Below are 14219 nucleotides of genomic sequence, written 5' to 3' on the forward strand. Positions count from 1 at the left end.
GGTGGAGATGATGATGATGATGATCCCAACGAAGTCCAGCTCGATGACGGTGATGATGGCGATGATTTCCCTCCGGGAGGGAATTTCCCCGGCGAATTTCAGCATGCCGGAGAGCTCTTTTCTCTCTGGTGTTTTCCGCCCCGCGAGGCGGCCGTGTCTATTATCGATCGTCCTCCGCACCTTAGGGTTTCGTGTAGATGAAGTAGCGAAAGGGAGATGGCCGAGGGGTGTCGTGGGGCCCCTCCCCACGTGGCGGCGCGCCTGGCCTGGTGGCCGCGCCGGCCTATGGGGAGGGCCCATGGCAGCCCTCCTCGGCCTCCCCTTTTGGCTGGCTCCGTCTTCTGGAAAAATAAGAGTTTCGGTATATTTTCCGTCAATTGTTGATCTTCAGAAATATTGTATCCTGACGGTGCTTTTTCCAGCAGAATCCTGACTCCGGTGAGTAATTCTCCAATAATCATGAAACATGCAAAATAGGTGAAATAACATAAGTATTATCTCTAAATATGAAATATATCAATGAATAACGATGAATTATGATATAAAATAGTGATGCAAAATGGACGTATCAATCCTCATGTCCAAAGATCTAACCAGTAAGATGTACGTGAAGATGAAGTTATTCTCGCACAAGTTGCAAGAAGGTGCATCGGTGATGAACCATCTATCGATCTTTACAGAGATCGTTTCTGATTTTCTATCCATGGAGGTAAGTAATGAGGATGAGGATCTCGCTCTTATACTGTTAGTCTCATTGCTTAATTCTTTTGCGAATTTTCGAGACACCTTGTTATACAGCCGTGATGAACTAACCCTTGCCGAAGTTTATGAGGCCCTCCAGCTGAGGGAAAAGATGAAATATATGATGCATGCAGAGGGTTCGTCATCTAAGGAAGAAGCACTGCAGGTCTGAGGCAGGACTGAGAACAGAAACAACAACTACAACAACTACAACAGAGATAAGAGCAAGACCGACAAAGGTGGCTCAAAGTCCAAGGGACGAGATGGTAAGTTCTGCAAGTATTGTAAGAAAATAACCACAATATTGATGATTGCTGGAAGTTGCAGAACAAAGAGAAAAGAAACGGTACTTACCAACCGAAAAAAAATCTGATGGTGATGGTAATGCTGCTGTTGTTTCCAATGATAATTCTGATGGCGATTGCCTAGTTGTGTTTGCTGGTTGTGTTTCTGGTAATGATGAGTGGTTCCTTGATTCTGCATGTTCGTTTCATATCTGCTGTAACAAAGACTGGTTCAGTTCTTATGAGTTTGTGCAGAGTGGCGATTTTGTGCGTATGGGAGATAACAACCCACGTGAGATCGTGGGCATTGACTCAGTTCAGATCAAGATGCATGATGGCATGACACGCACTCTGCCAGATGTGAGACACATACCTGGCATGGCCAGAAATCTGATCTCTCTCAGTACCCTTGATGTTGATGGGTACAAACAATCCGGTTCTCGTGGAGTTCTGAAGGTATCAAAAGGTTCTCTCGTTCACATGATAGGTGATATGAATTCTGCAAAGTTATATATTTTTAGAGGTAGCACTTTGTCTGGTATTGCTGCTGCTGTTGTTCCTGATGAGCATGATAAAACTAATCTGTGGCATATGCGTCTTGGACATATGAGTGAACATGGCATGGTAGAATTACACAGGAGAGATCTCTAGATGGCTGCAATTTGAGTAAGTTTAAGTTCTGTGAGCACTGCATTTTTGGTAAGCATAAAAGAGTTAAATTCAACGCTTCCGTTCATACCACCAAAGGGATTTTAAATTATGTGCATGCTGATGTGTGGGGACCTTCCCACAAGACTTCTCTTGGTGGTGCAAATTCCATGCTTACTATCATAGATGATTACTCCAGAAAAGTGTGGCCGTTCTTTCTGAAACATAAATCTGATGTATTTGATGCTTTTAGAAAGTGGAAAGTTATGGTAGAGAAGCAAATAGAAAAGAAAATTAAATTGCTTCGTACTGACGGTGGCATGAAATTTTGTTCTACTATATTTAATGATTATTGTAGCGATGAAGGCATTGTCAAGCACCACATCATCCCATACACTCCTCAACAGAATGGTGTGGCGGAGAGGATGAACAGAACCATCATCTCCAAGGCTCGCTGCATGTTGTCTAATGCTGGTATGCATAGATGGTTTTGGGCTGAAGCAACCTCCACCGCCTGTTACTTGATAAACAGGTCACCTTGCATTCCGCTTGATAAGAAAACTCCTATTGAGGTATGGTCTGGTTCACCTGCTGATTATTCACAGTTGAGAGTTTTCGGTTGCACTGTTTATGCTCATGTTGATAATGGAAAGTTAGAGTCTAGAGCTGGTAAGTGCGTGTTTCTTGGTTATGGTTCAGGACTTAAGGCATACAGGTTATGAAATCATGAAACTAAGAAAGTTTTGCATAGCAGGAATGTTGTGTTTAATGAGGCTATTATGTTTCATAAGAGTTCATCTACAGATATTTCTGATGCTACCGATTTTTACGATGTTTCTGATGATGAGCCACAGAGGATTAGCGTGCAGGTGGAGCACGTGGAGGAGAAAGAAAATAAAGTTGCTAAAAATGATAATACTGTTGTTCAGCACCCACCTCATGTTTTGCAGCAAACAAATAGTTCCATTGCTGCTGATAGACCGAGGCGTAACAAAGGTCCACGTCCTCGTTTAATTGAAAAATGTAATCTTGTTCATCATGCTTTGAGTTGTGCTGAACATGTTGAGCATGATACTGAAACTGTTACATATGTTGAGGCCGTTGCATCCGTTGACCGTGTGAAGTGGATTTCTGCTATGCAAGAGGAGATGCAATCGCTTGACAAGAATGGCACATGGGATGTTGTTCCCTTGCCTAAACAAAATAAGGTTGTCCGTTGTAAGTGGATATTTAAAATAAAGAAAGGTTTGTCTCCTAATGAGACTCCGAGGTTTAAGGCAAGGTTAGTAGCAAAAGGTTTCAGCCAAATTCCAGGTATTGATTACAATGATGTTTTCTCTTCGGTTGTGAAGCATAGTTCCATTCGTGCATTCTTTGGTATTGTGGCTATGCATGATCTTGGGCTTGAGCAGCTAGATGTAAAGACTGCTTTTCTGCATGGTGAGCTTGAGGAGGACATATACATGGACCAGCCTGAAAGTTTTATTGTGACTGGTAAGGAGAATCTTATTTGCAAGTTGAAGAGGTCCCTTTATGGTCTGAAACAGCCTCCAAGACAATGGTATAAAAGGTTTGATTCATTTATGCTTGCACATGAGTTTAAGAGATCTCAGTATGATAGCTGTGTTTATATCAAGTTTGTTAATGGATCACCTATATACTTTCTTTTATATGTTGATGATATGTTGATTGCTGCCAAGAGCAAGAAAGAGATCACTACTTTGAAAGCACAATTAAGTAGTTAATTTGAGATGAAGGATCTTGGTGCTGCTAAGAAAATACTAGGTATGGAAATTACAAGAGATCTGAAAATCTAGTGTGTTATTTCTTAGTCAGCAAAATTCATTCGGAAAGTTCTTCATCGTTTTAATATGCATGATGCAAAGTCTCGTTAGTACACCTATTGCTTCTCACTTCAAATTGTCAGCATTGCAATGTCCTAGTACTGATGAAGATATTGAGTACATGTCACGAGTTCCATATTCTAGTGATGTTGGTTCCTTGATGTATGCCATGGTTTGTTCTCTCCCTAATTTATCATATGCTATGAGTTTGGTCAGTCAATACAAGGCTGATCCTGGTAAAGAGCATTGGAAAGTTGTTCAGTGGATTTTCAGGTATCTTCGTGGCACATCCAAAGCTTTCTTGAAGTTTGGTAAGACCGGTGAGGAACTCACAGGCTATGTGGATTCAGATTATGCTGCCGATTTGGATAAGAGAAGGTCCCTCACAGGTTATGTGTTCACTGTTGGTGGATGTCTTGTGAGTTGGAAGGCGACGTTACAACCCATTGTTGCCCAATCTACGACGAAGCAGAATATATGGCAATTGCTGAAGCTTGCAAAGAGTCTGTTTGGTTGAAAGGTTTGTATGTTGAGCTTTGTGGAGATGATTCTTGCATTAACTTGTTTTCTGATAGTCAAAGTGCCATATACCTTACTAAAGATCAAATGTTCCATGATCGGACAAAGCACATTGATATCAAGTACCATTATGTTCGCGACGTTGTTGCACAAGGTAAACTGAAGGTATGCAAGATAAGTACTCATGATAATCCTGCTGATATGATGACACAGCTTGTTCCTGTTTCCAAGGTTGAGCTTTGCTCGAGCTTGGTTGGTATAACTGTTTAGCCCAAGTGGTTGTTGGCGCCAACAAGTGTTTTCTTTGTTTATTCGGGAGATTATTGAAGTTCATGCTACAAGATGGAATTTGTATCAAGGTGAAGCTTGTTGTATTGTGATCCAAATTCATTCTAAAGGGAGGCTAACTTCCGACGAGCGGAGCGAGGCCCGTCGCCGGTAGGCTTGGGCCGAAGCGTAGTGGAGTCTGAAGTTAGCCCATATGACGTGTCCTGCAGGGATGCCTACGAAGGGGGGGTGCGGGGGCGGCAGCTCCTTGCGGTACGGATCGATGCATATATACCTCTTGTAAGCCGCCGACTAGGGTTTATCAGATTATAAGATATCCCACGGCGTTTGTAAACACTCCCGGATATAGTGAAGTTTTGGTGGCTAGCGCCCGTGGTTTTTTCCTCTTCGTATTGGAAGTGATTTTCCACGTTAAAATCTTGTGTCCCCTGCGTGTGTTCCTTTATCGTTCTTCGTTATTTGCTTGTCGCATTTGTAACAATTGACACGTACAACTAATAAGGGCTAAACCTTGGCTTTTCACCTTGAAAATCCCAACTCGGTACTCGCGGAGCACCACCAAAAATGCAGTGTTGCCATAAGTCACCAAACACCCAAGACACGGGTATGGCATGTATGTAGTGGACTTGAACAACACCCCGCAAGCCATAACCGTACACGCATAGTCTTCTTCATATCCAATACACCTCTTTGCCATAACTTGAAGACCTTCAATCGCAGCCACCATAACTTTCTCCCCATCTCGCAATGCCATAGAAATGTATACTTAGACATGTACCGATAAGGAAGCGAAGTTTCTGGTCGTGCCCTCATGAAACCGCACATGACCGGATCGTATCCAACCTAGATATCTAGGGCGCCATGCTCCAATCAGCGGAGATCTCCGACATGGAAGACCGAAACTCGCTTGCGGGCAGATCGAGGAGTCCGACACCAAGAAAAACGACAACTTGGCGCAAGAAGAGCTCTAGGGACAAAGCACCATTATTAGGTCCAAGCCAGCAACCCCATGCTTCCAGTCGGCTCCCTTTGGAACGGGCCTCCCAAATCCCCACCTGCTGCCCATAGGCTCGAGTTGCAGCGAAGAAGGCGACCCGCGTCGCTCGAAGCATGCTCCTGTTGGCCTCATAACTTAGTGCACGCCGGAGGCGAGGCCACCACCACGCCGTCGATGCTGGGTCGCACGTCCGCGCCACTCACACAAAACTAGCCGTTATGCCCCTCGCCTAGCGCCGCATCTCGACAGGGAAACACGATCCCCCACCGCCATTCGCCACGAGAGGACCACCACCATCTCCCAGGGCAGCCGCCCTAGATACCAGTATTCACCGCCTTATCGTGTCGTTCGAGGAAACACGTCGCCGCATGAGGATACTACCCGGCCCCACCATCGACCGAAGGGCTTTGACCGTCGGCCTGCTTCGGTGGCAACTAGTGATAACACCCAAGTGCATGGGATCGACGTAGCACCTCCCAATGTGGAAGTACAATTTATTCTCTCAAACAAAACAGCCACAACTCTAGTTATCTATACACTAAACAATTTTAACATGTAAACGGTGATGGGTTGTTTTCAAGTTTAAGGCAAACAAAGTATTTTTGGTTTTAATTTGAACTTAAAGTAAAACAACAAGCAAATCAATTTAAAAGATTATTATTAAGGATTATAATCATGTTACAGAAGAGAATGCATAGGCAATTGTTACACCTAAATGGTAAAGGCTTACGTGGGCAATATGTCAAAAACATCAAGTTGACAAGGGAAGTACCTAAAGGATGCTACGTCACTTACCACCAATTTTCTAACTTGGCCCTGTACATGTTTCCTTTTTACCCCTAGATGTAAGGATTATAATCATGTTACAGAAGAGAATGCATATACAAAAGGACGCTGTTACCCAAAGTTGTAACTCGCATGCCTCACCTGGTCAATACCGCACACATCTAATACATACATGTATAAAAACACATATACGATATCTTATGCAGTGGTTTGTTTGTTGTGCGCGTTCCGCGTGATGACCCCAGAGTGCAGGAGATCAAGTATGGATATCGAATCGCAGGAGCAAGAAGGTAAAGCGATATATTCTCTCAAACTAGAGTGTAAAAATTCTAGTTATCTATGCACACTAAACAGTTTAAACATAAAACATCCAAAGAGTGATGGTTTGTTTTCAAGTTTAAGACAAGCAAAGTATTTTGTATTTTTGGTCTTAATTAAAACTTAAAGCAAAAACAATAAGAAAACGATTTTAAAGGCATTTTTATGGTTTATAATGGACCTAGGTTTAGTTCACATGATTTTTCTCTCGCAAATAATGTTGCTATAATTACAAGTACTGAATCATACACAAGTGTTATGCAAAATATTCATATGGCTACCATGTTCGAGCATTGGGATGATGCAACACATCTCACTAATACTCCTTGAGAAGTCAAAACTCTTCAACCAACTTTAAGTTTTTAACAGAGTATTCCCTTAAGTTTGATGACATGAAGATGAGAAGGAGTACACATAATGTAAAATAGACGGACATAGCAACAAGTACTTGTTCTGTTATTTATTCCCGCCATGCGTCCTCAAGCTGCTCTCCCCATGCCGACACTTTCTTGGTCGCCATTGTCGTTGGGCCTCCGTCCTTTGGTTTTGTCTTCCTAGTGCGTCGTCTCTCTCAGCGTGCCCTCTCGCTGCCGCGGAGAGCAGGGCAGTTCATGGCAGCGAGCCTCCTTGCTGCGAGCAACAATCCTCGTTAAGCGGCATGAGTCAATGCTATGAGAGGCTACCATTAAGTGGTTTTGCATCATTAGAGAAATTTTCGGTGCTACAACTGTTCTTTGGATTTGCAGCATATGAAGAATTTTTCTGCTACACATAAAAAAGATTTTTTTTGTTGAAGCCGCAATGCAGTTTTGCACTATACATTCTTTGGGTTTGCATCATAGGAAGAATTTGTTTTCTACAAAATATATGTGGTTTTTGTTGGAATATCACACATTTTGTCCTACGAGTTTTTCGGCGAGGTCTCCGTCGATGTCTCCGACGAAGTTGGTTATGCTACAATAGCACTCACTTTTGCTACGAGGTCTCCGGCGAGATCTATGTTTGATGAGTCCTTTTAATTTGTTTGTGACCAAACCCTTTTTGGCTACCATGCGACAAATGTGGGAGGATTTTTTCACAATGCAGCAAATACGGAATTGGGCGCCAAGAGGGCATTTGTCAGCAATGAGAGTGGTAGGTTCCAAGAAAATCCCCCGGGGGGAGGGGGGTGCTCAACACTGGCCTTATTTTAACCTTCAAAAGTAGACATAAATTCAATAAAAAAATAAAAAAATGTTTATATTTTTTTTACATTTCACACACTTAAATTATAATTTCAGTAGATTATCCAAGAGAAGACCCAAATCGCTAATTCATCTGTTTCTGTTGTGACTGAAACATTTCTAAAACCGAAATTCCAAACTATCGGTAAACTGTAGTGTTTACCCTCCATTTGATGTTGACCCATAAATTACCAGGATTAATAAATGCCTTGGTGTTGCTGAGGTGCCGCAAAAGTCCGTGTTCTCTCTTTGTGGGGGAAATCGTGGATGGTGGAATTGGAGCCGTTGAGTTGTGTGGCGATATATGATCACGATTCTCACTAGCCATATTTTTGGCCATGTGTTGTTGATCTGTATATGACTGATTGTTTTGTTTGTGGAGAGATATCATGTAGTATGTGCTATTTTTCAAAGTTGCACTAGTTAAATTGGCTGTGGTGGGGTGATGTGGCCACGTGTATATTAGAGGAAATCATCTTCTCCTCGATCTCCATGATACAACATGGAAGAGCTTTTTAGACAGCAACACAACCATAGAGTTAGCACACTTGAGTATATGTTTGCTCAAGAACAGAAAGGTAACTGATGAAAAAACGGTGGTAGTGGGATGATCTTGCCGCTACATCCCTGCACTTTCCACGGTACACGATTGTACCGAGGTGTGAACTGTTATTATCTCGTCAATCTTGGAGCTCGGCCATTGAGCTTCATATATGATGATTGATTATTGTATGCCTGTTGTCTAAAAAATGTAAATACAGTGAATGGAACTATGCTGATTGATATTTTGGCTAGGGAGAGGGAATATTTTGGGTGGGGTTTGCGAATGAGTGAGGTAGTGGACTTGAATGTTCGAGAATCCGCTTTGGTATATGCGCTCTTTTTTTTTCCCTTGTCAATGACGATTTGATTCACATCTCACATCCGAAACAACAAGAATAAGCAAGCAAACAGAGCTGCTACTCGATCCATCAACCTAGCTGGTAGTTGCCTGGTGCTACTTTGTGAAAAAGAAAGGTAGAAAGGGTCGCTTTTCATATCTCTTTCTTTCTATCCTCCCTAGCTTATATGATGATTGCAAGCTTCCTTAATTACCTTAGCTCAAGTCAAGTGCTTGTATGAATTCTGATCTTGTTAACTGCTAATTGGCCAACCATTTGTGTACACATCTTCCATTAGCAACTTTAGCATCTTGTGATGGAGGCAGCCATCTCTCACAATCCGTCCCCTATCTACATCAGGGCTGGCAGAGAGGCAGGTGCCTTTCTTCTCCTCTTGAGAAATAAAGGGAGATGGAAAAATGATGGTTGACGCAGCAACAAGCAAGCAACCACTCTGCAGACTTCATTACCAAAAACCGTGTAACGAAAAAAAAATTAATCGCAAAGTCGCAAAGTTTATCAGTGGTTATATCAACTAACTGCAGAAAATATATATCGAGACCACTCGCAAACCTCATCACAGCCTCAGTGCACCACCTCTCCTCTCTCCTCTTGTGCTCTCTGCTCCTGATCTCCATGTCCCTCATCACCGATGATCCCGACGATTCGCCCAGGCACTGCGCCACCAAGCGCCACCACCACCACGGCGCCGGATGCGGCCGGTTCAGCGGCACCGGGCGCCGGCGGCTCCTGATCGCGGCGTCGTCGGCGGCGACGTCCATCATAGCCTTGGCCATCATATTATGGCTCACCCTCCGCCCTTCCGCCCCGCGCTTCTCTCTTCTGGCCGCTACCGCAGCAGTCGCCGGTCCCAACGCCACCGGCATCGCGCGGCTCGACGCCGCCTTCGTGGCGCACAACCCCAACGCCCGCGCCACCGCGCTCTACGACCGCCTCCAGCTCCGAGCCTCCTACGCCGGCGGCCAGCTCTCTGCAGCCGCGGAGCCGTTCGAGCAGACGCAGGGAGACGTCGTGCTCACCGCCTTGATGTCGTCCTCGTCGTCTGTGGCTCCTGCGGCGGCGGTGGACGTGGGAGAGACGGCGGCGGGCGGGCGGCCCACGTTGCTGCTGAGGCTGCGCGTGGAGGGGCACCTCCGGTGGAAGGTGGCCTCCTGGGTGTCCGGCAGGCGCGCCCTGGCCGCCGAGTGCGTCGCCGTCGTGGTGCTCGAGCAGTCGCAGTCGAGGGCTGTCGTCGTGCAAGGATCCCAGTGCGCCACCACCCTCCAATGAATATTTCTACGTACAAATATATGTGCACCAGTTTATTACTTAGTTAATTAGCGTCTGCTTAATTATTATAGTGCAGTATTTTGTTATTGTACTTGTAGCAAAATCTCTACCTACTTAATTAGGAGAAGATCCAGCAAGGGCATATACGTGCAATGGTTCGACTTCTCTCGTTTACTACTAGTAATCTAAGAGCATGTCTAACAGGCCCCTTATTTCTCTCCCCCATATAACCAGCCCCGTCTCCAGGAAATGGGGGCCCTGGTGCGACTTAAAAGTCGGGGTCAATTTTTTATGTTGAAACTCAATAATTAGTAAAATGAAACCGTACTTCACTTAACTATATAAGTTTAACATGAGTTCAATGCTCAAACATATCAAGTTTCGTTCTAAAAAGAAAATATAGCCCTAAACTAATAAACGAACTTCATGTTCCTTCACCGGTTTGACACTTTATTCTTCTCATCATGTGTCATGTTTAACAAATTAATAAATTAACAAAATAAGGCATCATGACTAATTGTGGAATACTTGACAAGGTAGCAACGCATTAGCGCATCAGTGATCCTACAGGCAGCGCATGAAATTCATGGCCTGCCAGCCTGGTAGTATTAGTTAGTAAGGTAAATACTAAACAAACCTGATCGGCAGCTGCTGATCAGCAAAGTGAGGACTGAGAAGGGGGACGCGGATGAGGAGTCAGCCTGCCGGCAAGCATGAAGGATCGGATGGGTCGGCCGATCGGGCAATCTGTCAGGCACGCCGCAGCCGCAGGCCCACGCCGGCTAGAGTCTTAACACGAGTGAAGAACCAACCGTCGTCGAAAGGAGCTCGATCGGGAACACCGAAGGCGAACTGATCGCGATTGGTTTTTTTGGGCAATGAATCGATTGTGGCCTGCTGGGCCTAGGCCGCACGAGAAGAGCCAAAAAGAAGAGGAAACAACTAGTAGCCTGTAGAAAATCGGAGGCCTCTTGAATTTGGGGGCCCTGATCGATCGATCCGTTCGATCGTGGGCATCGACGGGGCTGACATATAACGCGAGTTTTTCGCCCCGTATTCCAAAAGTGCGTCTTGCTGAACCATTCCGTCTAGCAGATCCCGTATTTCGCCCTGTATTTTTAAAAATTAAAACCCCGTAAAAATTAAACCATAGTTCATCTTCATTGATCATACACTGGATCATACATATACATAGCGATCTACTGCGATCCTAGCTACTCGAGGATGATGAATGGCACGAAAGGCCCCCTGGCGGCAGCCTCCTCCTCTGCCCTCGGCGGCAGCCTCCTCCTCCGCCTCCGGCGGCAGCCCTCCTTCGCCCGGAATTCCGCCACGGCGGCGATGGCCGCCGCCCTGTTCGTCTGCCTCCGCCCGCGCCTTCTCGGCGGCCTCCGCCTCGGATTCGGCCACCGCCTCGCAAGTATGCCGCGTCCTCCTCCGCCGCCTCCTCTTCCTCCTCGCCGCCTCCGCTTCCTCCGCCGCCGGTGCTGCCGATGGTCGCCGCCCATGCCGCCTTCGCCGCGCGGTCGCGCTGCCACTCGGCGAGCCACTTCTCGAAGGCTTCGCCGCTCATCGGCTTGAGCGGCGGGACTTGCCGGTACCACCGCCCACCCGCGGCGTACTCCCAGAGCGAATCCGGCACGTACAGCGCGCCGGCGTACCGGCACGCCGCACAGCGGCTCCCCGCGGCGGAGCGCTTGCACTTGAGCTGCCATGCGTCCTCCACGGTGTCCGGCGAGCGGGATCGCTTCGATCCGCTCGCCGGCGAGGCGCTACTACGGCGGCGGGAGTCCATGCAGGTGGCGGCGGGTGGAATGCGGCGCGGGGGAGCGACTAATTGCTCGCCGGAGCAGGAGGAGGAGGCGGCGGCGCACAGCGGAGCTAGAGTTGCGAGTGAGGGGTTAACCCCTCACTTGCACCTGCGCCCACTATAAGTACGGGGCGATGATGGCGTGTACAGCACACGTCCGTTGGGAACCCCAAGAGGAAGGTATGATGCGCACAGTAGCAAGTTTTCCCTCAGAAAGAAACCAAGGTTTATCGAACCAGGAGGAGCCAAGAAGCACGTTGAAGGTTGATGGCGGCGGGATGTAGTGCGGCGCAACACCGGAGATTCCGGCGCCAACGTGGAACCCGCACAACACAACCAAAGTACTTTGCCCCAACGAAACAAGCGAGGTTGTCAATCTCACCGGCTTGTCTGTAACAAAGGATTAGATGTATAGTGTGGATGATGATTGTTTGCAAAGAACAAGTAGAACAATAGCAACAGATTTGTATTTCAGATGTAAAGAATGGACCGGGGTCCACAGCTCACTAGAGGTGTCTCTCCCATAAGATAAATAGCATGTTGGGTGAACAAATTACAATCGGGCAATTGACAAATAGAGAGGGCATAACAATGCACATACATGACATGATGAATATTGTGAGATTTAATTGGGCATTACGACAAAGTACATAGACCGCTATCCAAGCATGCATCTATGCCTAAAAAGTCCACCTTCAGGTTATCATCCGAACCCCTTCCAGTATTAAGTTGCAAACAACAGACAATTGCATTAAGTATGGTGCGTAATGTAATCAATAACTACATCCTCGGACATAGCATCAATGTTTTATCCCTAGTGGCAACAAGACATCCACAACCTTAGAACTTTCTCGTCACTCGTCCCGCATTTAATGGAGGCATGAACCCACTATCGAGCATAAATACTCCCTCTTGGAGTTAAGAGCAAAAACTTGGCCGCAGCCTCTACTAATAACGGAGAGCATGCAAGATCATAAACAACACATAGGTAATAGATTGATAATCAACATAACATAGTATTCTCTATCCATCGGATCCCGACAAACACAACATATAGAATTACGGATAGATGATCTTGATCATGTTAGGCAGCTCACAAGATCCGACAATGAAGCACATGAGGAGAAGACAACCATCTAGCTACCGCTATGGACCCATAGTCCAGGGTGAACTACTCACTCATCACTCCGGAGGCGACCATGGCGGTGAAGAGTCCTCCGGGAGATGAATCCCCTCTCCGGCAGGGTGCCGGAGGTGATCTCCGGAATCCCCCGAGATGGGATTGGCGGCGGCGGCGTCTCGCAAGGTTTTCCGTATCGTGGCTCTCGCATCGGGGGTTTCGCGACGAAGGCTTTAAGTAGGCGGAAGGGCAACGCGGGGGCCACACGAGGGCCCCACACGCCAGGCCGCGCGGCCAGCCGGGCCGCGCCGCCCGTTGTGTCGGCGCCTCGTGGCCCCACTTCCTTTCCCCTCGGTCTTCCGGAAGCTTCGTGCAAAAATAGGACCCCGGGCGTTGATTTCGTCCAATTCCGAGAATATTTCTTTACTAGGATTTCTGAAACCAAAAACAGCAGAAAACAACGAATCGGCTCTTCGGCATCTCGTTAATAGGTTAGTGCCGGAAAATGCATAAATACGACATATAATGTGTATAAAACATGTAGATATCATCAATAATGTGGCATGGAACATAAGAAATTATCGATACGTCGGAGACGTATCAGCATCCCCAAGCTTAGTTCCTGCTCGTCCCGAGCAGGTAAACGATAACAAAGATAATTTCTGGAGTGACATGCCATCATAACCTTGATCATACTATTGTAAACATATGTAATGAATGCAGCGATCAAAACAATGGTAATGACATGAGTAAACAAATGAATCATAAAGCAAAGACTTTTCATGAATAGTACTTCAAGACAAGCATCAATAAGTCTTGCATAAGAGTTAACTCATAAAGCAATAAATCAAAGTAAAGGTATTGAAGCAACACAAAGGAAGATTAAGTTTCAGCGGTTGCTTTCAACTTATAACATGTATATCTCATGGATAATTGTCAACATAGAGTAATATAACAAGTGCAATATGCAAGTATGTAGGAATCAATGCACAGCTCACACAAGTGTTTGCTTCTTGAGGTGGAGAGAAATAGGTGAACCGACTCAACATAAAAGTAAAAGAAAGGTCCTTCAAAGAGGAAAGCATCGATTGCTATATTTGTGCTAGAGCTTTTATTTTGAAAACATGAAACAATTTTGTCAACGGTAGTAATAAAGCATATGTATCATGTAAATTATATCTTACAAGTTGCAAGCCTCATGCATAGTATACTAATAGTGCCCGCACCTTGTCCTAATTAGCTTGGACTACCGGATCATCGCAATACACATGTTTTAACCAAGTGTCACAAAGGGTACCTCCATGCCGCCCGTACAAAGGTCTAAGGAGAAAGCTCGCATTTTGGATTTCTCGCTTTTGATTATTCTCAACTTAGACATCCATACCGGGACAACATGGACAACAGATAATGGACTCCTCTTTAATGCATAAGCATGTAGCAACAATTAGTGTTCTCATATGAGATTGAGGA

At 45.7% G+C, this 14219-nt stretch overlaps 1 protein-coding gene across 1 annotated transcript; it reads left to right on the forward strand.

Moving 5' to 3' along the window:
* The first annotated feature begins 9101 nt into the window (after positions 1-9101).
* Positions 9102-9866, forward strand: LOC124660076 (NDR1/HIN1-like protein 26). The gene has a single exon (XM_047197869.1). The coding sequence runs from the start codon at positions 9166-9168 to the stop codon at positions 9817-9819; it is 654 nt and encodes a 217-aa protein (XP_047053825.1). The 5' UTR covers positions 9102-9165; the 3' UTR covers positions 9820-9866.
* The last annotated feature ends 4353 nt before the right edge of the window (positions 9867-14219 follow it).

The sequence above is a fragment of the Lolium rigidum genome, chromosome 6 (assembly GCF_022539505.1).
Source record: "Lolium rigidum isolate FL_2022 chromosome 6, APGP_CSIRO_Lrig_0.1, whole genome shotgun sequence".
NCBI classification, from domain to species: Eukaryota; Viridiplantae; Streptophyta; class Magnoliopsida; order Poales; family Poaceae; genus Lolium; species Lolium rigidum.